Source organism: Saprolegnia parasitica (assembly GCF_000151545.1).
Source record: "Saprolegnia parasitica CBS 223.65 unplaced genomic scaffold supercont2.182, whole genome shotgun sequence".
Classification (NCBI taxonomy): Eukaryota; Oomycota; class Saprolegniomycetes; order Saprolegniales; family Saprolegniaceae; genus Saprolegnia; species Saprolegnia parasitica.
The window spans coordinates 39,601-62,245 of NW_012156576.1; the positions used below are offsets into that span (position 1 = coordinate 39,601).

At 58.7% G+C, this 22,645-nt stretch overlaps 13 protein-coding genes across 13 annotated transcripts; 8 read left to right on the plus strand and 5 right to left on the minus strand.

Moving 5' to 3' along the window:
• Positions 1-38: 38 nt before the first annotated feature.
• Positions 39-781, plus strand: SPRG_15020 (hypothetical protein; the record flags this gene model as incomplete). Its single annotated transcript, XM_012354789.1, has 2 exons — positions 39-249; positions 537-781. The coding sequence occupies 2 exons, from the start codon at positions 39-41 to the stop codon at positions 779-781; spliced, it is 456 nt and encodes a 151-aa protein (XP_012210179.1).
• Positions 782-2,236: 1,455 nt separating this feature from the next.
• Positions 2,237-2,836, plus strand: SPRG_15021 (60S ribosomal protein; the record flags this gene model as incomplete). The annotated part of the gene is made up of 2 exons (XM_012354790.1): positions 2,237-2,262; positions 2,314-2,836. 2 exons carry the CDS (start codon positions 2,237-2,239, stop codon positions 2,834-2,836), a joined length of 549 nt encoding a protein of 182 aa, XP_012210180.1.
• Positions 2,837-3,220: 384 nt separating this feature from the next.
• On the minus strand, positions 3,221-3,967 carry SPRG_15022 (hypothetical protein; the record flags this gene model as incomplete). The annotated part of the gene is made up of 1 exon (XM_012354791.1): positions 3,221-3,967. The coding sequence occupies exon 1, from the start codon at positions 3,884-3,886 to the stop codon at positions 3,221-3,223; it is 666 nt and encodes a 221-aa protein (XP_012210181.1). The 5' UTR covers positions 3,887-3,967.
• A 683-nt stretch (positions 3,968-4,650) lies between these two features.
• On the plus strand, positions 4,651-5,367 carry SPRG_15023 (hypothetical protein; the record flags this gene model as incomplete). The annotated part of the gene is made up of 1 exon (XM_012354792.1): positions 4,651-5,367. The coding sequence occupies one exon, from the start codon at positions 4,651-4,653 to the stop codon at positions 5,365-5,367; it is 717 nt and encodes a 238-aa protein (XP_012210182.1).
• A 472-nt stretch (positions 5,368-5,839) lies between these two features.
• On the minus strand, positions 5,840-7,703 carry SPRG_15024 (histidyl-tRNA synthetase; the record flags this gene model as incomplete). The annotated part of the gene is made up of 12 exons (XM_012354793.1): positions 5,840-6,001; positions 6,058-6,123; positions 6,176-6,238; positions 6,289-6,359; positions 6,418-6,553; positions 6,620-6,697; positions 6,750-6,861; positions 6,911-6,988; positions 7,040-7,219; positions 7,261-7,339; positions 7,389-7,452; positions 7,500-7,703. The coding sequence occupies 12 exons, from the start codon at positions 7,701-7,703 to the stop codon at positions 5,840-5,842; spliced, it is 1,293 nt and encodes a 430-aa protein (XP_012210183.1).
• A 529-nt stretch (positions 7,704-8,232) lies between these two features.
• SPRG_15025 (hypothetical protein) lies at positions 8,233-9,669 on the plus strand (the record flags this gene model as incomplete). Its single annotated transcript, XM_012354794.1, has 2 exons — positions 8,233-8,704; positions 9,473-9,669. 2 exons carry the CDS (start codon positions 8,233-8,235, stop codon positions 9,667-9,669), a joined length of 669 nt encoding a protein of 222 aa, XP_012210184.1.
• Positions 9,670-10,297: 628 nt separating this feature from the next.
• SPRG_15026 (hypothetical protein) lies at positions 10,298-12,057 on the minus strand (the record flags this gene model as incomplete). The annotated part of the gene is made up of 2 exons (XM_012354795.1): positions 10,298-11,994; positions 12,016-12,057. The coding sequence occupies 2 exons, from the start codon at positions 12,055-12,057 to the stop codon at positions 10,327-10,329; spliced, it is 1,710 nt and encodes a 569-aa protein (XP_012210185.1). The 3' UTR covers positions 10,298-10,326.
• A 990-nt stretch (positions 12,058-13,047) lies between these two features.
• On the plus strand, positions 13,048-13,652 carry SPRG_15027 (hypothetical protein). Its single transcript, XM_012354796.1, has one exon. It carries the CDS (start codon positions 13,078-13,080, stop codon positions 13,612-13,614), a length of 537 nt encoding a protein of 178 aa, XP_012210186.1. The 5' UTR covers positions 13,048-13,077; the 3' UTR covers positions 13,615-13,652.
• A 121-nt stretch (positions 13,653-13,773) lies between these two features.
• SPRG_15028 (hypothetical protein) lies at positions 13,774-14,252 on the minus strand. The gene has a single exon (XM_012354797.1). It carries the CDS (start codon positions 14,201-14,203, stop codon positions 13,817-13,819), a length of 387 nt encoding a protein of 128 aa, XP_012210187.1. The 5' UTR covers positions 14,204-14,252; the 3' UTR covers positions 13,774-13,816.
• A 722-nt stretch (positions 14,253-14,974) lies between these two features.
• SPRG_15029 (hypothetical protein) lies at positions 14,975-15,262 on the plus strand (the record flags this gene model as incomplete). The annotated part of the gene is made up of 2 exons (XM_012354798.1): positions 14,975-14,999; positions 15,093-15,262. 2 exons carry the CDS (start codon positions 14,975-14,977, stop codon positions 15,260-15,262), a joined length of 195 nt encoding a protein of 64 aa, XP_012210188.1.
• An 886-nt stretch (positions 15,263-16,148) lies between these two features.
• SPRG_15030 (guanine nucleotide-binding protein subunit beta-2-like 1) lies at positions 16,149-17,311 on the minus strand (the record flags this gene model as incomplete). Its single annotated transcript, XM_012354799.1, has 2 exons — positions 16,149-17,114; positions 17,297-17,311. 2 exons carry the CDS (start codon positions 17,309-17,311, stop codon positions 16,149-16,151), a joined length of 981 nt encoding a protein of 326 aa, XP_012210189.1.
• Positions 17,312-17,830: 519 nt separating this feature from the next.
• SPRG_15031 (hypothetical protein) lies at positions 17,831-18,322 on the plus strand. The gene is made up of 3 exons (XM_012354800.1): positions 17,831-17,940; positions 17,992-18,077; positions 18,124-18,322. The coding sequence occupies exons 1-3, from the start codon at positions 17,842-17,844 to the stop codon at positions 18,269-18,271; spliced, it is 333 nt and encodes a 110-aa protein (XP_012210190.1). The 5' UTR covers positions 17,831-17,841; the 3' UTR covers positions 18,272-18,322.
• A 721-nt stretch (positions 18,323-19,043) lies between these two features.
• Positions 19,044-22,384, plus strand: SPRG_15032 (hypothetical protein; the record flags this gene model as incomplete). The annotated part of the gene is made up of 14 exons (XM_012354801.1): positions 19,044-19,061; positions 19,118-19,174; positions 19,232-19,321; positions 19,369-19,467; positions 19,513-19,611; positions 19,658-19,759; positions 19,813-19,893; positions 19,942-20,077; positions 20,127-20,203; positions 20,259-20,363; positions 20,423-20,506; positions 20,560-20,667; positions 20,719-21,924; positions 21,977-22,384. The coding sequence occupies 14 exons, from the start codon at positions 19,044-19,046 to the stop codon at positions 22,382-22,384; spliced, it is 2,670 nt and encodes an 889-aa protein (XP_012210191.1).
• Between the last annotated feature and the right edge of the window lie 261 nt (positions 22,385-22,645).

The window sequence follows — 22,645 nt, forward strand, 5'->3', positions numbered from 1 at the left end:
TTCAATTTTCGCCCCGAGACTAGAAAAACGACCCGGAAATGGCGTCGGCGCCGGTCCTCACACTTCCGAAAGACCTCACGGCAGACGTCCCGTCGTCCGACATTTGCCAAGCCTTTGAGAACCTGAAGCGGCAGCACGCTGCGATCCACGACAAGCGCCTCCAGCTCTCGCGGAGCCTCGAGGCCGACCACGCCAACGACGACCGCACCCGGCGGCCCAGCGACGAGTACAACGAGCTCTTCGAGGGCAGTGGCGGCGGCGCCTCCAATTCGTAGACAGAGGCAGTGCGCTCATCTATTTAATATACCGTCCGCCGTGCGGACCTATTGTCGTCGTCGTCGTCCTTGCGCTGCTCTCAACAACCAAATCCAAGACTGAGCACCTGGTCGTGACGTGCCCTCCACGGCGTGCAGCCGCGCGGCTTGAAGTACCCCTGGACCAGATAGCCGCATGGTCACGATCAATGGAATAGGTCGTTGAACCAAGAAGAGAGGCGGGCGTCATCCTTTTGAAAGAAAACGCGAGATATTATGGAGTGGGTCAGTTTACAATTGACGCCATGACGTACACGTCGCTTGCGCTGCCGACCTCGATCGACGACCTCGGGCTTGTCATTGCGACCCTCAAGCAGCAGCGCATGCACTTGGACGAACGCCGAAACCGCGTGGTCCAAAGCATTCTGGAGCCTCCGACATCCAAGGCCCACGACGAGTTTGCTCGCCTCTTTGCCGACAACCGCATCCCGACGCCGCGGCACAAGAGCTCTGTATCAAGTCGATAGTGTACATCATCATTGTTGCGAGCATGTGTACCATAAGAGTTAACCCTCCCAGACCTAAGTGTTGTCAGTGCACTTTGCCAAACGACCGAGTCCACCGAACGCGAGGGCCGCAAGGCGAAGCGAGAACGAAGACCTGGCAAGGTGCATGTCTTGTCCGACAGGCCATCGAGAAGAGGAATGTATCGCAGCGCATCCCACGATAAAGATTGCTTCCAAGTGCAGTGGTGGTACCATGAACCCACCGCGGCGAGACTGCATCCATATGAAGACCCTGGTTACTAGTAATCTAGTAGGCGTCCGGTGGCGCCCTAATCGGGGGCAGAAAAACCAAGAATGTGGATGGCTAGACTTGGTGGCTGTTGTGCCAAGCACGGCCCCGATTACACCGCGTAGCTACTCTTTCCCATCGACTGTCGACCACGTCTCTGGGCGTCGACGGCCACGTACACACATAGACCGGACGGCAGAATCGGCGTTCTTTTTCAAGGACACGACGTTGAGCCACGTTGCAGAACCGTTATTCCGCTGTTACATATCAGGGCTGTCCACGGGAATTCACTTGCTGGAGAGTAAGGGCCGTTTTCTTCATCTGCCCGCGGCGAGTGTGTTCTGCGCCTTCGTGGGGCACATGCGCAAGCTCTGCAAGGGTGAGGTCTTTCGTCATCGAGTGGGATGCACCGTTCCCGTAAGCAATCTGTATACTGGTACTGATAGCCCCTTCTCGTCTCTCCACGCACCTGCAGCGTGCGACGTAGCCACGCAGGTGGGCTGCAACCTTGGCGAGCGCACTTGCCCAAAAGCTTTGCTTTTCATGGCCCCAACTTCAAGAAGCTTCACTCGGATCGGCACTGCTCAATGAGCCAGCGACGCGCCTCATTATCGCCGCTCCGAGGTGGTGGCCATCGCACCGGCAGCCGCCTTACAGACTGCGTGCAGAGCAAGGTACCCAGGCATGCCCCCGTGCTGCATTGCACGATTGCAGCTTTCGCCCAAGCATCGAGGCATGCCACTTGCGCCCATGCATGGCCATGCGCTAAACGTGTTGACGCGCCGATGCATATGACAGCACAACCGAGCTGCTTGACCGGCGCGACGGCCCACCTGCCCATGTTGCAGCTTGCCGTGACCAGCATGCGAATATGCGATATGAGAGGTTTTCAAATATGTATTCTCACAGTATTGGTCGCGCCATACGATGTGATTGGCCGAGGTAAACCATTGGTCCAAGCCTGTTTCGCGTCTCTCTTGATTAAAGTATATACTTTGCCCTTCAGTTAAGTCCCGTGGATCGTACAATGCAAACATTTTATTCTATACTTGATATGTGTATGTGGGTGCGTGAAATGCGAATAAAAACAGCCGTGATGGCGGCCGCTTTTGGTTGGTGGAGGAGGTGCTATCGTCGTCCAAGCTCTCAGGGGTGCCATTATTACTTCTTTTGCAGGGTTTAATAACATGGTGTCTCTGAAGCTTCAGAAGCGGTACGAAGATGCTCGATCCTGCGGTGGAGGCTCATGAGGCGTGCGACGTAGTTTGGCCGCGTCGGTCCTCAAGTGCGGCAAGCGCAAGGTCTGGCTCGACCCCAACGAGTCGACGGAAATCGCGCTCGCCAACTCGCGCCAGAACATCCGCAAGCTCGTCAAGGATGGCTTCGTCATCCGCAAGCCGCAGGTCATCCACTCGCGCGCTCGCTTCACCAAGCGCAACGAGGCCAAGCGCAAGGGCCGCCACACCGGTATCGGTAAGCGCCGCGGTACGGCCAACGCCCGTTTGCCGTTCAAGGTCATCTGGATGCGCCGCATGCGTGTGCTCCGCCGTCTCCTTCGCAAGTACCGTGATGCCAAGAAGATCGACCGCCACATGTACCACGACCTGTACATGCGTGCCAAGGGTAACCAGTTCAAGAACAAGCGCGTCTTGATGGAGGTCATCCACAAGCTCAAGTCGGAGCACATCCGCGAGAAGGCCCTCAAGGACCAGTCGGAAGCCCGCAAGGAGAAGGCCCGCAACGCACGCGACCGCAAGGCCGGCAAGGAAGTCGCCGACAAGCAGTAAGCGACCACTTGCGTCGTCCCTGCGATTACACCACCCTGCTAAGACACAATACAGCTCTTGAGCAAAAATCAGATCTTATTGCATCACGCCGTCGAAAGAGCTGACTCAAGTCATACGCTGGAGCTTGACCCCATGTGCGATCTTTGGCGAACGACAATGTACTGCCAAAGTGCCACTCACTCTGCGCCACGATCGCACGGGCGTGCGGCTGCATCTGCGGCTTGTCGACGAGGTGGTCACCATTCCATTGCACCACGCACGCAAGCCCACCAGGATTATGGGCCAACAAGATGCGTCTTCGTATGGATGCCTCGTATGGGCTTTTGCAGGGTGACCAAAAGCGGCAGCAACCTCCGAGAAGACAACGAATAATTAGTGTTGGCATTACGAGTGGGTCGTCGTGCAGCGAGGGCGGAAGGCCATCATACTGGGGCCCTCGGTGCGCGTTAAATAAGCAGCGATCTTGGGCTCGCAAAGAATCGCCTTGTAGATGGCTTGGAGCTTCGAGTACTTGTCAAACGGGATGCGCAGGACGTTGCAAAAGCGCAGAAGGACGTTGTGGATCAAGTCGAAGAGGTAGACATCGAGCCAGGAGATGGTCGAGAAGAAGCTGCCATCGCCGAGTGCTTCGTCCTCCAAGTGCTCGAGCAGCTGCGGAATCCGCCGTCGCGCCCGCCGCAGCCGCTTCGCGCGCAGTACGGCGCAGCCGTCCATGTACAGCACCACGAGCAGCGTGACCATCGTGTCGTGGACGAGGCCTGCAAAGTGGTCGATGCGAAAGGCTTCGAGCGGGTCGTCCGGGTAGAGGCCGACGCGCTTGGCGGCGTAGCGCGCGATCGCGAGGCTGCAGCCATACGTCTCCCCCTGGACTTCAAGCGTCGGGAGCGATCCAAACGGCAGGCGCAGCTTGGGCTTGAGGTGCGGGTACAGCGCCTTGGGAATACGCTTGTCTTGGAAAGGCACGTCGCCGATGGTGAAGAGGAGCCGCGTGATCTCGGCGCGGCCAGGGATGTCGAAGTACCGCAGCACGAGGCCACCGGCGTCGGTCATCTGCGCGCGGGTCCACTTGTTGAGCAATGGTCGGCGAGACGCCGCCGTAGCCGGCTCGTTCGTTCCTTCTGGCCTTCATGCGAATTCCGAAGCTGGCCGCGACAGACCGCATTTTATCCAATCACAACACATGACGGTCACGTGCCGAAAATAACAGCCGTGCACAACTTGTCGTCGGCGGCCGTGACGGGTGCGCAAGGTGGCCACGCCGACGAGTGTCAAACGATCTGCGTACGAATGTGCCGTTTGGTGTGGCGAGTAGTGTGTGGAAGCTATGGCTATAGGATGCGAGCGGATGCGTTGACCGCTCACCACGTCATATTTGAAGTTGTTGAAGTTGATGTTGGAACCGAGAAGCGGCTTTGGGTTGATAGACGACCAAGTACTGTACTATTAGTTCCAGGTGTACTAGGGAACGAGAGCTTGCGGGGTTGTATTGTAGCTTAGGAGACCAGACTATTAACGTCAATTGAGAGCCATGAGGGCTGGTGTGCGACGGTTCGCATGGCCACCCGTTGGTCGCGGCATGGCAAGTTCGTGCGAAGACCCGTGCTTTGATAGCGAACTATGGTAGCGTGGGCAGCGCACTCTCGACGTCAACTGAAGACCACTGCAAATACCTTGTGGTAGCGATGATGGAAGCCCATAGCGATTTGATTGCGAGACGCCCGCCAAGGCGGCGGCCCGCGAACCACACCCGCAACTTGATTACGCCACGCCGAATTCGGCACATGCCGAATATATCACCGGACCGGCCACGGTCCATGAAGCGCCAGCGACCAGCCGACGCCGAGACGTCGTTGCTCTGCATCTTCATCTTCCTCGACGTCCCGTCGCTCTCTCATGCAGCGCTCGTGGCCAAGGGCTGGGCGAACGCCGTCCGCTGCCTCCACGCGCAGCGTCGCGCCGACCTCTCGAGCGGCGGCGAGCCGCGGCCTGTGGCGGTGCGTGGCGCCGCCGGGTACCCGTCTGGCTTTGCGTACCGCGCCTCGACGCGTCTGCCTGCTGGCCACGACTGGCCGATGGATGCCACGCGGACGATCGATGTCTACGTGACCAAGCACGCGGCCAAAGGCTGGGCGCTCCACGCCGCGCATCCGATCGCGCCCGGCGCGTACCTCGGCGAGTACGCTGGCGACATCGTGCGCACAGGCGACATGGACCGCACGTCGACGTACATTGTCAGCGTCCGCGAAGAAGCGAGCGACTGCGTGCTGCGCACCAACGTCGACGCCGGTCGCGTCGGCAACTTCACACGCTTCATCAACCACGCCTGTTGGCCGAATGCGACTCTGGATACGTATCGCCGATCCGATCTGCGCTGCGTACTGCCGCGGCTCCAGATTCGTGCGCTGCGACAGATTGAACGCGACGACGAGATCACGATCGACTATGGCGTCGCCAGCGGCGTCGGGCACGCAGTGTGCCACTGCAGTAGCGCCAACTGCGCCGGCCGCCTCCCGTTTGACGCAAGCCTGTAGTACAGCGTGTAGTACAGCGTTGAATTCATCGCCTCGATTTCTTATTGACGCTGGTGGGACGGCGGCGCATTTTCGCTTTTGTCGACAGGGTCAACCAGGCGGCTACAACCTTTGACCCATGGTTCGCGCATCCGAGCCAACTGCCACAGAGAGAAAAGAAGCGGATGAGCTTGCAGACATGGGAAGTATGTCGCTACCCACCGCGTTTTCCCGCGATGCTACTCGCAGTACAGAGCAAATGCGTCGACGGAAGACCCGTGCTTCCGTCGGTCACGGTCAAGGGTACATCAATTCAATTGAATTTGATGTACCCTTGTTGAACCCTTGTTGAATCAATTGAATTTATGTACCCTTGGTCACGGTCGAGTGATTTGATGTGATTTCAAGCCACTGTATCTTGCAAGTGCAATCTGCACCTGCAAAGCAGCACATTCTGTATTGAATCCAAGAGCGAGACAAGATGGCTGCGGCTCTAGGCCACGATCGTTGCGGTCGATGCAAAGTACGTCGACAAGTCGCTCAGCGCAACGACTTGCTGACGGCGTTCGAGGAGGTGCTTGACGGTCGCTTGGGCCTGCGTCAGCTCGTCTTCACCAAGCAGCACCGCATATGCGCACTGGAACCCGTCGGCCATCTAAAAATGTCCGACACATTATTGTCATCCATACACTGGATCATTGGCGTCCGTACCTTCATTTGCTTTTTCATGGTCGAGCCGTCGCAGAAATGCACAATGTGGCCGGCATCGCGCAGCGTCTGTCCACGAGCATCATGACAAGATGTACACAGATGAAGGACAATATTGTACCTTGGTGACGCGCAACGCGTGGTCCCGGACGGCCGACGCATCACCCGACGCGATCGGCACCACCTACTCGGGGATATCAAAATGCGCGATCGAGAGAGAAAGCGGGTTCAAACCGCAATTGTGGTGGGCGAGTGCGGTGTCATTTCGCTCAGCAGACAGAGCCGTTCGACGCCGGCTGCCCACCCTAGTAGCCAAAAAAGTGTACGTGAATGTGAGCTCTTATCGGTGACGACGGGACGTACCGACGCAGGCCGTGGGCGGTCCACCGAGAGTGGCCACCAAGTCGTCGTAGCAGCCGCCAGCCAGCACCGCAATGCCCTTGGCGCCTGTCTCGGGCTTGAGCTCCACAAACTCAAATACAGTGTGGCTGTAGTAGTCCTAGTCGAGTGTTTTGAAACATCACGAAAAGGATGGAGCAGAGTGGGAATTGAACCCACGACGTACGAGCCCACGCACGAGACCGTCGTTGAGGTGCGAGTTGATGTTGAGGGCAGCCAAGTGGCTCTGGACGGCGTCGAAACGCTAGAATGACGAGTGGGTAACATGACGATATGTCTGTGGCCTTGACAAGCACCTTGCGCGCGTCGTCCGAGAGGTGCTGGTGCAGACGCGGCGCGGACGCCAGAATGCGCTGGTCGTTTTCGCACTTGGAGTCGAGAATACGAAGGACACTACCGCGCTCGAGGCTACAAACATGGCATTGACGAGTTTGTTGGAGAGGATCGTTGCCGGTACCGTTGCTGGCTGTCGACTGAGAGCTCGCTCTGATACTGCACCAAGAAGGCTTCCAGCACCTTTCGGTAGCGCTGACGACTAGGCATATAAGATCAAAGTGACTGCGTGGCGCCAAATCGAGCGCGATACCTGTCGTGGCAGCCGAGCGTGTTGATCTCGAGCGAAACGCGGTCGGCGAGGCCCAAGCGCGCGAGGCTGTCGCGCGCGAGCGCAATCACTTCGACGTCGGTTGTCGGACCCGCCGAGCCAATGTGCTCGACCCCAAACTGCTGGAACTCGCGGTACCGGCCGCGCTGCGGCCGCTCGTACCTGCATCCATCGTCATGTACGAACCTCGCGTTCGCGCGTACCGAAACATGCTGCCGTGGTAGTAGACCTTGTGCGGTCCATTGTACTGGAGGCCACTGCTGATCATCGAGCGAATGACGCCTAGGATCGCGAACGTGAGCCTCGATGGCGCGCGACGAGTCCTTTCTACCGGCGGTGCCTTCAGGCCGAAGCGTCAAGCTGTTCTGCGAGTTATCTTGAAACGTGTACATTTCCTAGAGACAGCGATTCGCTGCTTGCGATAAGTTGGCGATCCGCGCACCTTCATGACAATGTCCGAGCCGTCGCCGAGCGACCGATGGAAGAGGTCCGTGGGCTCGATCGTCGGCGTCTGGACCGGCGAAAAACCGTAGCGCTTGGCCGTCGACGCCAGCGCGCTCGTCACATGCAGCTGCTTCTGCAGCTCTGTCGGCCAGAGGTCCCGCGTCCCGCGCACACCGGCGAGCACCTTCTTGGCTTGCTTCATCCTGCGACTTGGACGATTGGTGCTTGTCTTGCCTGTGATTGGACAATATTCTATTTCATGGCCTCTTTAATTGTGTGTGAAGCGTGAAATAGTGTATGACCAAGCAGGGAACATTTGTCCACGGAATCCCTCTACAAGGCATGCAAGATATTCATACGGGTGGATCATCGCGAGAAAGATAGATAGATAGATAGATAGATAGATAGGACGTCTATTCACATTTGGTCTAGCAATGTGAATACGGTTAGGTAGCGCTGGGTTCGATCCCGCGGTGTCAATCTTGTTGCTGGAATCATGACGGCAGGACGAGTGACCGTCTACTCTGTTGGGTCCCGGAAGCCAAAGGTGGATCTGTGCTGACTTCATCTAGGTCTTGCGTTAGACTCCATCGTGCCAATAGAAACTATACCAAGGGGATGGGATAACGACAAACTCGGTACAGCGACATGACGAAAGAACGGTGACGTCGACACAACCAGCGACGCAACCAGCAACACATCTCGACATCCTCCATCGTCATTCTTCAAAGATGCTTGCAACCGAGACGGCCCTCTATGCCTTGGGTGCGATGATGTTTCTCACGTTTCCAGCGCCGTACCTTCTCGCCTCTCTCTACACGCTCTGCACCGGCATGGATGTCATCTCGCGCGTCTCGTGGACCGACGACGTCCAAGCCCAATGCACCAACGCGCTCGCACCGCTCCAAGCGTCGATGGCCCACCACTTGGCTCGCAGCTGGTCAAGCTCCAGCTACTTTACTCTACTCTGCGCGACGTGGTATGTGCTTCACTTGGTCGTTGACCTCCCAGCGTATGTCGAAATTGGCGTCTTGGTCCTCTGCGCGCCGCCCGCCTGCGACAGCGCCTACCACAGCTTCTTGCGTCGGCGAAAGGAGCTTGAACGGATGCAGTGGGTCGTCGTGCGCGACTCGATGACCCAAGTCCAGTCGGCAGCGCAGACGGCACTCGACGACATGACGAAGACCAAGACCAATTCACCGAGTGGACCCAGAAGAAATGACTGATAAGAAACAAATACGTTGCCACGCAACGAGTCCTTCCTTGCCCGTGAGCAGGGCAAACTACATGCACCGTGGACATGCGCATCGGTAGCCAAAGGACCGTTGTACTAGTGGTGCTTGCAGCCGCCCTACCCCGAACTCGTTCTCTTGCTTTGAGACTCGGTTGCCAAGGCGGCGCACTTCCGAGACGAGTGATACGACAACGCGACAACCGATTCTGCACAAGTGCTGGGGTGTTTCCTGCAGCTCCAAGTACGCATCGTAGCCGACACCATCGCGGTTGGGCACGCGGTTGCCCTCGACGCCACTTCCCAGCACCCGCCAGTTTGTCGCTGCGCCCGTCACGATGGTCTCGATCGTGCAGCGTGTTCGCACCGCCATGGACCCGCGTTGGTGCTGCTCCCATTCGTCCGGAACGTAGACAACGTATAGCACCGTTCTTGCCAGCCGTGCTTGCTTCGATGGAGTCGTGCGACCTCCCTCACCTTTGATGTCGCCTTTGATGCAGGGTCCGTCACTGACAAGCTCCCCGAGTTTTACATGACCGCGCGTCACTGGCGTGGCGTCCGTGGTGGTCTCGTGCGCACCCGACGAACCAGTATCCTCGATCTAGGGTGTAGTACATGGACGCAATACTGAATTTATGAACCCTTGCACTGGTGTGCACAAATGACTGGAATGCACGGATGTTGATGCGAGTGCGATTACGAATCTCCTCACGGGCTACACCACGTGCCTCGTCGACAAGAGCTCATTGGCTCGTCGTGCGGCGGTGATGCTAACGACGACCGGCGGACGACGAACTACACGCCACCGACAAACGCCATGCACGCGGTGCTGCTGGCTCTGGACCGCCGCCTCTTGCCACCGCTCGTATCGCGCTTCGTTGCCGACCTTGTGGACAAGGTTGTCGGTGACGATGATGACGGCGACATGCGACTCTAGTCTAGCACCACACCCGAGGCGTGCTCTACCCGACGATTCGTTTCTTGGATGCCAAGTTCCCGAAAAAGTATGCATCAAGTCGCGAGGCGCAGTGGCTCGTCCGATGCTCACGGCGGCGGTCGCGTTCGGCTGTGTCTACTGTACGGGCACGGAAGAGGCCCGCGGCTGGCGGACTCCATGCGATGCGATACGGTGTGCCTTGCGTACCTCGACGAAAAGCCATCGACCACCAAGCGAGCTGCGGGGCCGTGGACGGCTGGCACCAAGTGGGCCAAGACAGAGTATAACGAGACCACAGATCTCCTTTCTCACGAGGTAGAGTGCCTCTATCGCACGATGGTGAAGTATGAGTTCACTCCATTTTTTAGCTCACTTGCATGGATTGGATGTGATGGTGTTGCCCTGGTGACGTGATTTGGTCGATTTGGAACGAGCACGTCACTTGATGGAGCCACCACATTGGAAAAAGATCATGTGCAGCGGTCACGACTGCTGGAGATGCGACGCCTCGTCGTCGGCGTCGATGTAAAAACGACACAAAAAAATGCTGTCGCTGCATGCGGCCACGTCACTGCGTCCACCACCAAGATCAGCAAAAATAGCAAAAGATAGACTATCAAGAACGACGACTATTAACTAAACGAACCGATGCACAAACTAGGCTATGTGGTCATCGGGGTGGAGGCGGCGGTGGCGAAACCATTGGCACTTTTTGAGGCATTTCTGGAACGACCGCTGCAGCGCGAAAAACGAAATGAGCGTGCACATGGCCATGAAGAGGATAAACTTGTACTGCATGCCCGTGTAGATTTGCTGCTCGTGCTCGCGTCGGTAGTGTTCCTTGTGGTGCTCGAGCTCCGCTGCACCCATGGACGGCAGAAACGCTTGCAATTGGGACGCACAGGCCGTCATGCCATCGCACGCGAGCTGCGTGGTGTTGCCGTCAATGCTGTAGATCGTGATCTCGGCCGTCGCTTCAGTCGCGCACCGGTCGGCGATGTGGTGCACGCAGGACGCGAGTTCTTGGAGCCCAAAGCCATCGCGGACGCACGTCATGGACGGCGGCGGGCAGTCGACGAGGAAGGGCGTGAGCCGGTTCGTCGGGTCCTCCGTGCCACCACGGACATTATTCGTGGCCGGCGCGTAGGCGTTGTATGTTGGGAAAAAAATGTGTCCGACGAAATGCACAAACATCGTGAGGCAGAACGCGAGCTGGACAATGCTCCAGAGAAGCCCGCACGACTTGGCGACCGGTGGGCCGGCGTCGTCGCTGCTGTGGCTCCGGCGTCGGTGGTCGTGGCGGCGGCACGGTGGCATGGGCGCGACTGTCGTTGCGTCATGCGATGCTGATGTGGCGGGCGAGCTCGCAATCGGCAATGGTCCATTGGGATACTTGAGGTCGACGGGAATGCGAACCGGTCGCTTCCGGCCGACGACCGGCGCTGCGTTGCGCTGCGGCGTAAAGTACGTTTGGTACCGGGGCACTTCTGTCATCGGCGGCGCGGACGGCGTCGGAAGGAGCAAGTCGAGGAGCTCGGCGTCGTCGGCGTCGTCGTCCATGAGTGTATTCCAGAGCGTCGCCTCGGTCGACGGCGGCGGCGGTGCAAAGTCGCACGTGCTGTTGGTGATGAGGTCGAGCACCTCGCTTTGAAAGAGCGCATCAATGCAAAGCGACTCGTCGTCGTCGTCCTTCCAGTCGGGCGTCGAGGCGGGCGTCGAGGCGGGCGCCAGCATTTGCCGCTTGGGGCGGCCAGCGCCTTCGTCCGACGACGGCGACGACGGCGCGGTCACCGACGACGATGGCGAGTGCGGTCGCTTCTTGGCGACAACAATTGGCACGACGGGCGACTCGGTCTTGGAGCGGCGTCGGCAGTGGACCGTGAACGGCGGTGACGCGAGCGAGTCGACGCATTGCCCAAACGTCTCGCTGACTTCTTCCAGGAGATGCACGCAGAGAACGTGTTCCCGGTCTGACGTGTGCTTGTTGCTCATCCAGCCATAGTGCCAGCCCTTCTTCGCCGGGTTAAAGTAGTATGACGTCTGCATGGAGTGGCCGGCAAAGTAGGGCACAAGCGGGTCTGCGTCCTTGTTGGCCTGCGCGCGGAGCGTCTCGAGCACATACATGTGGCCGATCGAGAGCGTACTCTGCGGCGCGCCCTTGAAGACCGGCACGAACTCGGCGAGGAGGAGGTACGACTTGGTCGCGTCGGACGCGTCGAGGTGCACGGCGACAGGCCCGCCGCAGAAGCCCGTGGCCGCGTGCAGCCCGTTGCAGCAGTTCGGAAAGCAGCGCAGGTTCTTCTGCCCGCCCTTCTTGTTGTTGCGCTGGTATGTTGGCCGGAAGACCGCGGTCGCATCGAAGCGAAGGAGCCCGGGCGACGAGGCCATGCAGCTTGGACTTGCAATTTGCACACAAATTCAGACCACGAGGGTCTGTGGTAAATTTGGCATCTGCCGATTTTAATTTGCCGGCACAAGATTGGCTGGCGTCGTGAATTTCGACCAATCATCGATGGGCATGGCTGCAGGCACATGTACGCCCACCAACGTATGCGCCGCGTCCTTCGCACCATGGCCGATGTAGCACCACAGCGCCGAGCCCAAGCACTTGGGTGCATCGAGGATAGTGCGGTAGGTGTGTAGGCCTAGCGTACTTTGCAGCAGCGACGTCGGTGCATGCAACGAATGACAAGGAAGGTGGGCGACCGACATTCCGACAAATGTGCTCGTCGATGACCATCATTGTGGCTCCTTTAAAATACATATTGCAGTGTTCGGTTCCCGCGCAAAAAATGTACCCGCAGTTCTGCGCATTTCACCATGGGAATGAACACTACATGCAGTCAGACCTCTAGATATGAGCAGGACGAGGCGGACGCAACATCAAAAACTGTCCGTCTCGGGTGCTAATAGCCTGTAAGAGGACCTCGTGTCTCTGCAGTCATTGAGGTAATAGAATCTGACCGTCGTAGATCACGTGTCCCATTGCTCTGGCTGCTTCTGTACGCGGCGCAGACGCTGTGAACAGCGCTTCCTAGCATCAGAGTGATTGTACAGATACGCACGGGATCGAACTCCAACACCAGGCATAAATGCAACGAGAACTTATTTTAATAGCTGTACAATTACACCTCTCTTTATTCCATGCATCCCTTTAAAACCTATTGTATGGTCGGTTCAGGGGTAAATACTAGCTATGCATCACCCCTGGGTCGCGTGCTTCGTCGTTCTCCGGTGTGGATGGGATGAAAATGGATCAGTCCTACTTTTCGGGGGTTCCGAATGGTTTGCGGCATATGCCAAACTTATAAAGACGCCATGGGATTGGCGGAAAAAGCCAGCGATATAGGCCAATCGGTAGTGGGCTGGCAGTGGCAAACCTGCGGCTTCCATCCGACTGCTTGCCCCATGTTCTTCCTCAAGCAGCTCCGCCGGGAGCTCCTCCTGCACCCGATGCACTTTGGCCCGAAGCTCCATGACATCATCCGCCTGCGCCTCATCGAGGAGGTCGAGGGCACGTCCCTCGGCAAGTACGGCTACGTCATCGCGGTCACGGAGGTCCGCGACGAAGACATTGGCCAGGGCGTCATCCAGGACAACTCGGGTTTCGTGTGCTTCGACATTGCGTACCGCGCGATCCTCTTCCGCCCGTTCAAGAACGAGGTGCTGGACGCGGTCGTGACGGTCGTGAACCCGCTCGGCTTCTTCGCCGAGGTCGGGCCGCTCCAGGTCTTTGTGAGTCGCCACGCGATGTCGACCGACTTGACCGAAGGCTACGACCACGAGAACAGCGCGTGGATATCGCAAGACCGCGAGGTCGAGATCCGCAAGGGCGTCGGCGTCCGCCTCAAGATCATGGGCGTCAGCATCGACGTGACGGAGATCAACGCCATTGGCACGATCAAGGACAACTATTTAGGCGTCATTTCGGCCGACATGTTTTAGCGCCATACAACATGCTCCTTCCTCGTTGTACACATGCATTGGCCTCTTTGCCTCCTATTGCCATGTAGCGCATGCACGGCCGTCTGCTACCTCTGCTATCCGTGCCAGCATCATCGCATTTGCCCCATGCAACACATTGAAATCGCAGGCGAAGATACGACAACGAGAAGAACTATCATATGTACGATCGGTGCAATCGTTGCTAGCTGCGCTGCCACGGCCAGCCCGCGCCGAGGCGGCCACGCACGTCTTCCATGGCACCATCGTCCTCGGAACTCGCGGCGCTGGGGGTGTCGACCCACGTGGCCTTGGCCGATGCGTCGACATGGGGCTTTGTCGGGCCGACCGAGTTGACGAGCTCGCGGACGTGCTGCATCTGCGAGTTGCCGTACGCGATCGCTTGCTTGACGAGGCGCTCGTCCGTGAGGTCCTTGGCCTCTTCGAACTTGGCACGGATGCTCTTGCGCAGGTCGTTGCGCGCGGGCGGGGCCAAGGGCGCGATCTCGCGCAGGTAGAGCCGGTACTGCTTCAGCACTTGGCTCCGGTTGATGAAGTAGCCAAACGACAGGAACGGCTTCTTGGCGGCCATGGCGCAGCTTTCCGACTCGCCTGGGCTCGCTCGATGGTCTGCGTCGAATATTATTATTCCGTCTTTCGTCATCGAGTGCGATACATAACTAGGGTATTGCATGTATTTTTATAGTGAAATAAAATACGGTTGTCGCGACGCACCGAGATCCGCACACTATTTTCGACCAAACGCCGGGGCCGCCACGAAGCCCCTCGAACGCCGTTTTGAGCGACTTGGTCGTCGCTGTCACTACAAGCAGTGCCCTCACCCGAGTAAGCACAGTCCATAGATACCGTTGCTATCGCGGGTATTGTAAGCGCGGCGGGCGTACCATCGACACTAGTATTAGCACTCTCCAAGGCGCCGGCATTAACGCTGCCGAGGAGTGAGGCGTGGATCTTGTAGTTCAAGCTACAAGCAGTCGGCACAAGCTTGTAGCATCCAAGCTTCGCACCTACAGTGCGATGTCGAAGCGTCAAGCAGGTCTCAGTGATGATTGCGCCGACTACCATTTGCATCCAGGCTCGGCATCAATTACGCAAAGCGACGACAGCCGCCGCATCGCAGCGTTCATGTGCAAGGCTATACCATCCGCTCGATAGCATGATTCGCGCTCTACAAGAGAATACTGCGGTGCAACGTCGTTGTCTCGGCGTCGTACATACAGTATATGCGTCTATTCGGTATGAAATCGTGTGAATGTTCATTTCAAAGAGGGATTGAGCGGAAAGTTCAGTGGCCAGAGGGAAATCACTGATTGGTGCTTTGTATGTTGTGCAAATTGGTTGGATGTTGCTTCAAGAGGAAGAGGCCGGTTGGCTGGTGGCAGTCAGAGGGAAATCTACTATCCAACAGGTAACATCGACGTCTGCATGGACGACGTGCGATGCTCATGCGCTAAGTAGAGACTCCAAGATGGCTATTGAACCCACCCTTGCCGCTTTGGCCAAGAAGACGAACTGCGAAAAGCAGATCTGCCGTGTGTGCTACGCGCGCCTTCCGCCGCGTGCCACCAACTGCCGCAAGAAGAAGTGCGGGCACTCGAACCAGCTCCGCATCAAGAAGAAGATCAAGTAAATGAGTTCGCCCCATTCACTCGACGCTTGCGGCGTCTTGCGCTCCAAGACGATCTCTCGTTGCTGTCGGTACGATCGCGCGTCGCGCGTAATATACGACTCTGATCTTTTCCCTCGCCTGCCATGTCTACCGTCGTTCTCTTTTCTTCGACCTGGCGTCCACAGGTTGCGCGCCGGCCATTAGCCTTGAAACGAAACCAATGCAAAGGGCCACGTCACGACGCATGACGATGCGAGATGCGACGGAGCGAAAGGCCACTGTGGAGGCGCATGGCCGTATAGACCAAGGCCAGCATGAGCGGTCGCTTCTGCGTTGCGTGCTAGGCGATGGGACTGCGACGAGACGATGTGCAATGACAACTACGGAACGAGACCATTGGACCATGTGAAGGGTCCCAAGAAAATCTTTCCGTGGACCACTGCCAACGCCCAGCCCGTCACCACTTCTATGACTTGGTCAGCTGGCATGTCATTAGCGTCTGCCATGATGAACCACGGGCTCTCATGTAGCTGCAAGCAGAGAAACAGCGTTGGAACTACCGGTACCTCGCGTGAGATGGAGAGGCTTGCGGAGCTACTACGTGCGGACCAGCTCATTGACGCGTCGTCGTGACACGCACCGCTCCAGCACGTGTACCAACTAGCCAGGCGACGTAATCGGCGCAGCTGGCATCCGAACAAATGAGTCGACAGCTCCTGTCGCCAGCATCCTCCGTGCTCTGCGCTATCTGTCGAAACATGATGGCATGGACGATGGATGACGTGCATGCGATGAGAGACACTGGTTAATGCTAGTAGTGAGTTGCATTAGGTGGTGTTGCGTTTACTTAGCTACGACGACCCGTCACGCGGGTCCAAGCAGCCACGGCGACGTCGGGTTGAACCATTTAGTTCGAGCCGACAGCGTAGACGCGCACGATACCGTCGGTGTAACCAGCGAAGAGCGAGGCGCCGTCGGCCGACCAGCAGAGCGAGACGCAGTGCGGCGGGAGCGACTTCTTGCCGACGGCCTCGAACTCGGGCACGATCTCGTCGACGACGACCTTGGACTCGAGGTCCCAGATCTTGATGCCCGACGACGTGGCGGCGCAGAGCCAGTAGCGGTTGGGCGAGAAGACGAGGGCGTGGATGATGTCGCCGGCCTCGAGCGTGTAGAGGCGCTTGCCTTCGTTCAAGTCCCAGAGCATGGCGACGCCGTCCTTGCCACCCGAGGCGCAGAGCGACCCATCGGGCGAGACCGTGACCGTGTTGAGGTAGCCGGTGTGGCCGCAGAGGTTGGTGCGGAGCTTGCAGTTGGTCAAGTTCCAGACCTTAACGAGGCGGTCCCAGCCGCACGAGACGATGAGCGGGTTGGCCGACGAGGGCGAGAAGCGGACGCACGAGACCCACTCGGTGTGGCCTTCCTCCGTGATCGTGTACTTGCACTCACCGAGCGTGTTCCAGAGCTTGATCGAGCGATCGCGCGAGCCCGAGACAATCTGGCGGTTGTCCGCCGAGAAAGCCACCGAGAGCACATCCTTCGAGTGGCCGACGAAGCGGCGCGTCGTGATGCCCGTGTTCAAGTCCCAGAGGCGGAGCGTGCCGTCCCACGAGCCCGAGAGCGCGAACTGGCCGTCCGACGAGATGACCACGTCCTCGACGAAGTGCGAGTGGCCCTGGAGGCGGCGGCGGGCGAAGCCGTAGTTCTCGAGGTCCGACGAGTCGCCCGTGAGCTGCCAGACGAGGATCGACTTGTCGCGCGACGCCGTCACGATCATCGAGGGGTTCTCGCGCGACGTGGCGATGGCCGTCACCCAGGCCTTGCCGTGACCGGCGAGCGTACCGCGGAGCGTCAATTGTTCAGCCATAATGCACTACTAGAAAAATGGAAAGTGAGTGCATTTAGCCTGCGCGATTGCAGTTTGCGCCAGTGAAATGACTGGTCGATGGCCTTTGCGTCGTGCCCCGGGGTACGTGTTGCACACTATTTGTATTGACCGGATATAGTGTACTACATGGCGTTGATGCAAGCTCGTGGAAGTCCGTCGTGGAGGACGGCTGTCGCGGCCATGGCATGCTTGGCGATCGAGGTGGGGTGTCTTCTACAGCAATACAAAGCGGCGTCGATGACGACGGCGCGGTTGAGAATATGCCGCCTTGATGGTGTCGTGCATGGGTGTCGTGAAGCTTCAGCCTGCCCAGAACGGAAAAGGCGTACGAGGCGACAGACCGTCGAGATCTGTGGTGATGAGGTCGGTCGTCGCCACTTGGTGACATCGCTGTGCATGTGAGGTGTCGCCGCAAGAGAGCTCACATGCGCATAGGTGAGAGAAGGCAACGTGGAGAGGTTGCCAGTCTCGAGTACACCCAGGAATCACTCCATACATCGCCCTCTTGACGCACTTGCAAGGCCGTGTGTACAGCGACACGGGTCACCGGTTGCTCTTGAACGGCGCCGCTCATGCCTCGTCCTAATAGGCGGCAACCAATACCAAGACAAAAGGCTCGTCCTGGCACGCAGGCGTGCCACGTCAATGCAACCGGTTCGTTCGGATAGCGTATCCGGTGGCCGCGCGGCCACGAACGACCAAATTTCTTATCATGTCGACGACGAACGCAGCGGAAGCCACGCCCAACCGCGAGACGCAGAAGGCCGAGTGGCGCGGGTCGCGCCTGCAGTGGTCCAAGCAGGCCGAGCACGTACGCCTACTTCTGTCACATGCCTCTCTCTAAGCCTATATGTTGACGCAGAAACTGCACCAAGAACTCAACTCGATCGCGCTTGAAAAGTGCTACGCCAAGACCAAGGCCTTTGTCGACTGCTCGCACGAGCATGGGTATGCTGCAACGATATACAGTCGCTGCGCTCACGCATGAATGTAGTCTCCTGGTCGTGTGGAAGTGTCGCCAGCACAACGCCGACCTGAACGCGTGCCTGCACGAGTACACCAACCCGGAGGCGTTCGCTGCGTTCAAGGCCAGCCGCACCGAAGAGATCCCGCTTGTCGTCAAGACGCCCAAGACGGCGTAAGGCGGCCAATGTGCGATAGAAGACGAACGAGTGACCCTAGTAGACTGCCTCTTTTCTATCGTTTTTGTCGTGCATCGCAGCAGAATGGAGCCCTCTCGCCAGGTTAAGATCATGACCATTCTTGTGCCATCGAGCCCAGTGGTGGCGTCACGCCCACGGAACCTAAGACGATCCCGGTCGTCATGGCGGGCCATTGATGCTGCACTCAAACGACGCCAAGTGGTTTCGCCCAGAGACGCCGCACAGCAAGCCTACGACGAGGCGTTCTTACCAGCCTACTCGTACCTGTGCTGCATCACTGGAAGAGGAGCTTGAGCTTTTGGTACATCGAAACGCGGCTTCTCGCATCGAAGTGCAACGGCGACGACTGCTCGCACGTCGCTTCTTCCAGTGGCGTGTTGATGCTACTAGACGCTGGTTGTCTTCGTGCATTGTTGTATGACAGCCATGTCACTCTTGTGCACTAATGCTTGAGAGAGAAGGTCTGGTGCGATCGTCATCGGCACAAGCAGCGACATGTCCTTTCTGCAATGTGCAATGTGGTGGTTGCACAGGCCGCCGCGTCGTTCACTGCATCTATCTATGTTGGTGCGAACGCAGGTCCTAGCATTTCATCGGCCAAGAGAGCACCGGCGTGCAATTACCTTGCATTCGCATTGTTGTCGTTCTGAGCGACCCCAACCTGCTCTCTGGCAGCTCTCTCTGGCGCGACGCGACTCTCTCTTCACACTATTTCCGTCCAAAAAGCCACTCTTCAAGTTTGGATTCCACGATGCACCATCCTGCAGCGGTAGCATCGTCGCCGCCGATCGCCGGACGCTCATGGCCCTTCCATCGGCTGCGTAGGAAGACGAGCAAGAGCGCTTGCCATGTGCCAAGGTGGTAGCCGCCGACGAGGCAGCGGTACACGCACACCGATCATCGTGCACGAGCTTGCAAGCGACTTCATGGCGCCGCGAGTCGCTGTTCCATGCCGCCGCGCGACGCGGCCAGCTGGAGCTCCTCAGGTCGCTGCGCTCGAGCGTGGCCGCTCTCGACATGCTCAATGATGTAGGATGCCGCTTTGTATGGTGGTGCAGCATCGTTTGATGGCGTAGGATGACAACACGGCGCTGCTCCTCGCCGCGTCCCGAGGCCAATCGGCTGTCGTCGAGTACCTCGCAATGGAAGGCGCGAGCGTAGAGACAACGACGCGAGTACTACGTGCGCTCGGATGGTCATCACAGTCATCGTGCTTGTAGGATCACTGCACGGCGCTGCTGGTCGCGGTGCGAAAAGGCCACGTTGGCACCGCCCGCCTTCTCTTGCAGCTCGGCGCCGATACCGAAGCTCGCAACAAGGTCGCCCTCCAAAGCACGTACTATGCAATCAACCTCGCGCGTGTAGGCGGGCGAAACGGCACTGGCGGTCGCGGCCAAGTATCAGCACGCGGCGCTCGTCGAGCCCCTCGTACAACACGGCGCCGACGTCAACGCCGTGCCTATCAAGGTAGTACGCTTCATGCATCCAGGCCACACACAGAGGCGAGACGGACCATGCAGCATCTCTGCGCGATCGTGCGACGCGCTTCGGACGCCGCGCGGATCATCGCTGCCTTTCTCAACCCAAATTGGTCGCTTCAGGTAGCACCGCCACACAGGTGAGATGACGCCGCACGGTGCGTGTACTAGCTCAAGGAGAGCGTACTTGCATGTGCTTTTTTGTTCGACAAGCCGGCCGTCGCCTCGGTTTTGATTCCTGTGACACCGCTCGACCGCGTCCACAAGGTCGGTTGCTGCGAGACGCGCCGTGCTAAAATGCTGCCATGTTGTTGGATAGAGAAGCCATACGTGGCTCCAACGCACCACACTTCTAGTCGATGGCGACGACGAGCGGCAGGCGTGCCTCTTGCTCTTGCTGCAGCACGGCTTCAACCCCGAGCTGCGTGATCGGGTCGGCTCCATTTTGGTGCTTGAAGTCGACGTCATGACGATCTGCATACGTGTAGGAAGGCAGCACGGCGCTGTCGCTTGCGATTGCAGCGCAAAATGTGTGGGCTGTCAACGTGCTGGCAGCGTACACGGACTTGACGTCGATCGATGGACTCGGCCTGGTACACTTTTTTTTGCACCGTATGTATTCAAGTCGCCGTCTCGACAACCCTCTCTCTAGACGTACTTGGGCCGCGCAGCGAGCCGCCCAGCCATGCTCGCGCTTTTGCTGAACGCTGGCGCCGACCCCAACGCCCGCGATCCCGTACTTGACTTGTTGATGATGAAGGCAAGTTGTCCACAATACACGAGGACTAGATGGGCCGCACGCCGCTGTACCATGCGATTCAAAAAGGCAACCTGCGCAGCGTCGAGCTGCTGCTGCCACTGACAACAGGCGCCAAGGACCACCGATTTACCTGCCGCGTACCACCGACCGTATATCAATGTATCAAGTGTGCCTCACCAATCGCGTAGCGGTCGTATTTCGAGCTGGCGCTCGCAAGCGAACATGTCGTCGTGACGCGGTATCTGTACGTCCATCTCTTCTCCGACGGACCGCCGCCATTGACGCACGCGCTCTTCTTTCAGCCGTTCGCGATGCTCAGCGTGCCACGTCAGCGCTTCTTTTTCTCGCGCGTCGGCTGGTTTCGCCATGCGACGTCGCCGCTGGCGCCTATGGAAACCGCGTACATTGATGCGCTCTGTGCGATCCTCAGCGACCCGACGTGGCCATCTCGCCGCACGCTTTTGTGTCCAGAAGCATTATTGCCAACCGACGCGCAGTCGCTTCTCCAGGCCGAGCTTGGCGGCCTGTCGCCGGCACTCTTTCTGCACCCTGCCCACGGCGTCGCAGTCTCGGATGCGCACCTCGGGTCATGGGACGCACGTCGTTGGCGGGCGCTTCTGGCGCCACTCGCCACGTCGCGCGCCATCTCTGGCCACGTCCAGGACCTTGTGAGTCCGAGTGTCGGCTGCGGCGTGGTTGGGCTCACGCAATGGCGCGCGTCGCCGCACGGGCTGCGCTTGAACGGCGGCAACCTGCTCTCGTGGTCGTCAGTCGTGCCATCCGAGTGGCAGCGCCATGTCTCGGAACACTTTCAGTGGCTGCCGACCCCGGTGCACGTCGATGCAACGACGGACAGGGCGAGGTTTACATCGTACATCAACGACCTTGACCCGGGGCACACGCAACTCTACGATGCGCTGGCCGCGACGCTGACGCAGCTGTTGCCGCTCTTTGCCGTCAGCGTGCACACGATGCTGCACGACGTCCCCCGCCTGCAACGCACGCGCCATCTACCCACGTGCGAGCTGGTGCGCCGCCTGTATCGCGCCCGCACCACCGAGAAGCCCACCTCGTCCAAGGTGCGCCGGTGGCAGCGCCAGCAAGCAGCTGCGGGCGTCGACTTTGAAGCGGTCGCCGCGAGGCCGCAGTTTGTCGACAAATTGCCGTCTTCGCCATTTGCATCGATGCCGCTACCCCCCGACCTCCTCGTGCACGTCCAGATCACGACGCTGCATGCGACGCCGACCTTTCCAGGCCAGAAGTGGACCAAGGGCTCGGGTGTGGTGAACGAGTTTGTGGTTGCGGTCGGCGTTGTCTGCTGCGAAAGCGACAACGTAGCTGACGTGGCCATCGAGTTTGCCCACGAGCTTGCGCCGCCCCGGTCGACGACCAAGGTCATCGCTCGACTCGATTGTGGTGTGGTCGCTCATGCGTGGATGGGTGTAGGGTGCTGCATCACTGGCCAGCCCACAGCTTCAGAGAACGGGCTACATGGGAATGACGCCGGGTCGCCTCGTCTCGATCCCGACCTCGGGGGTGTACCGCATCGCGCCATTCTCTGCAGCCGACGAGCGCGCGCCCGGACACGTGACGCTCGTCACCTACTACCTCGTGCACCCGGACGCGAGTCTGCTCTCGACAGCACACGTGTTTCCCCAGCACAAGGCGTGGTTGCGCCGTCATCTTGTTGGCACGCGACTCGACGACCTCCCCGATGGCGTTCTTGACGAAGTCCTGGACTTTGTCGGCTGCGGCTTCTTGTGCGACTCGGAGCGGTCGGCGATCGCAGCCGCCGACAAGCAAGTGCGTGCACAGAGCCTCGCCGCCTACCAGTTGCCGACGGCGATGCTCTAAACGACCAACACACATGTACACCTAACCACGCTTGTATCCACATGGCTAGTACAAAGAGAAAGAAAATAAGCGATCCAGCGATCAAAACCTGCCCGACATATGCATTACTCGTAGTATCCGATGCGAGAGACCATATGCAAGCACCTCTCTCTACAGCGCCTTAAGGCTAGGGCACTGGGATCGACGCCATGTACAAGCTTTGAAAGCACTCATGGTTTGACACTGGCCTCTAGCGAGACCTCCTGTGCCACATCCTGTAAG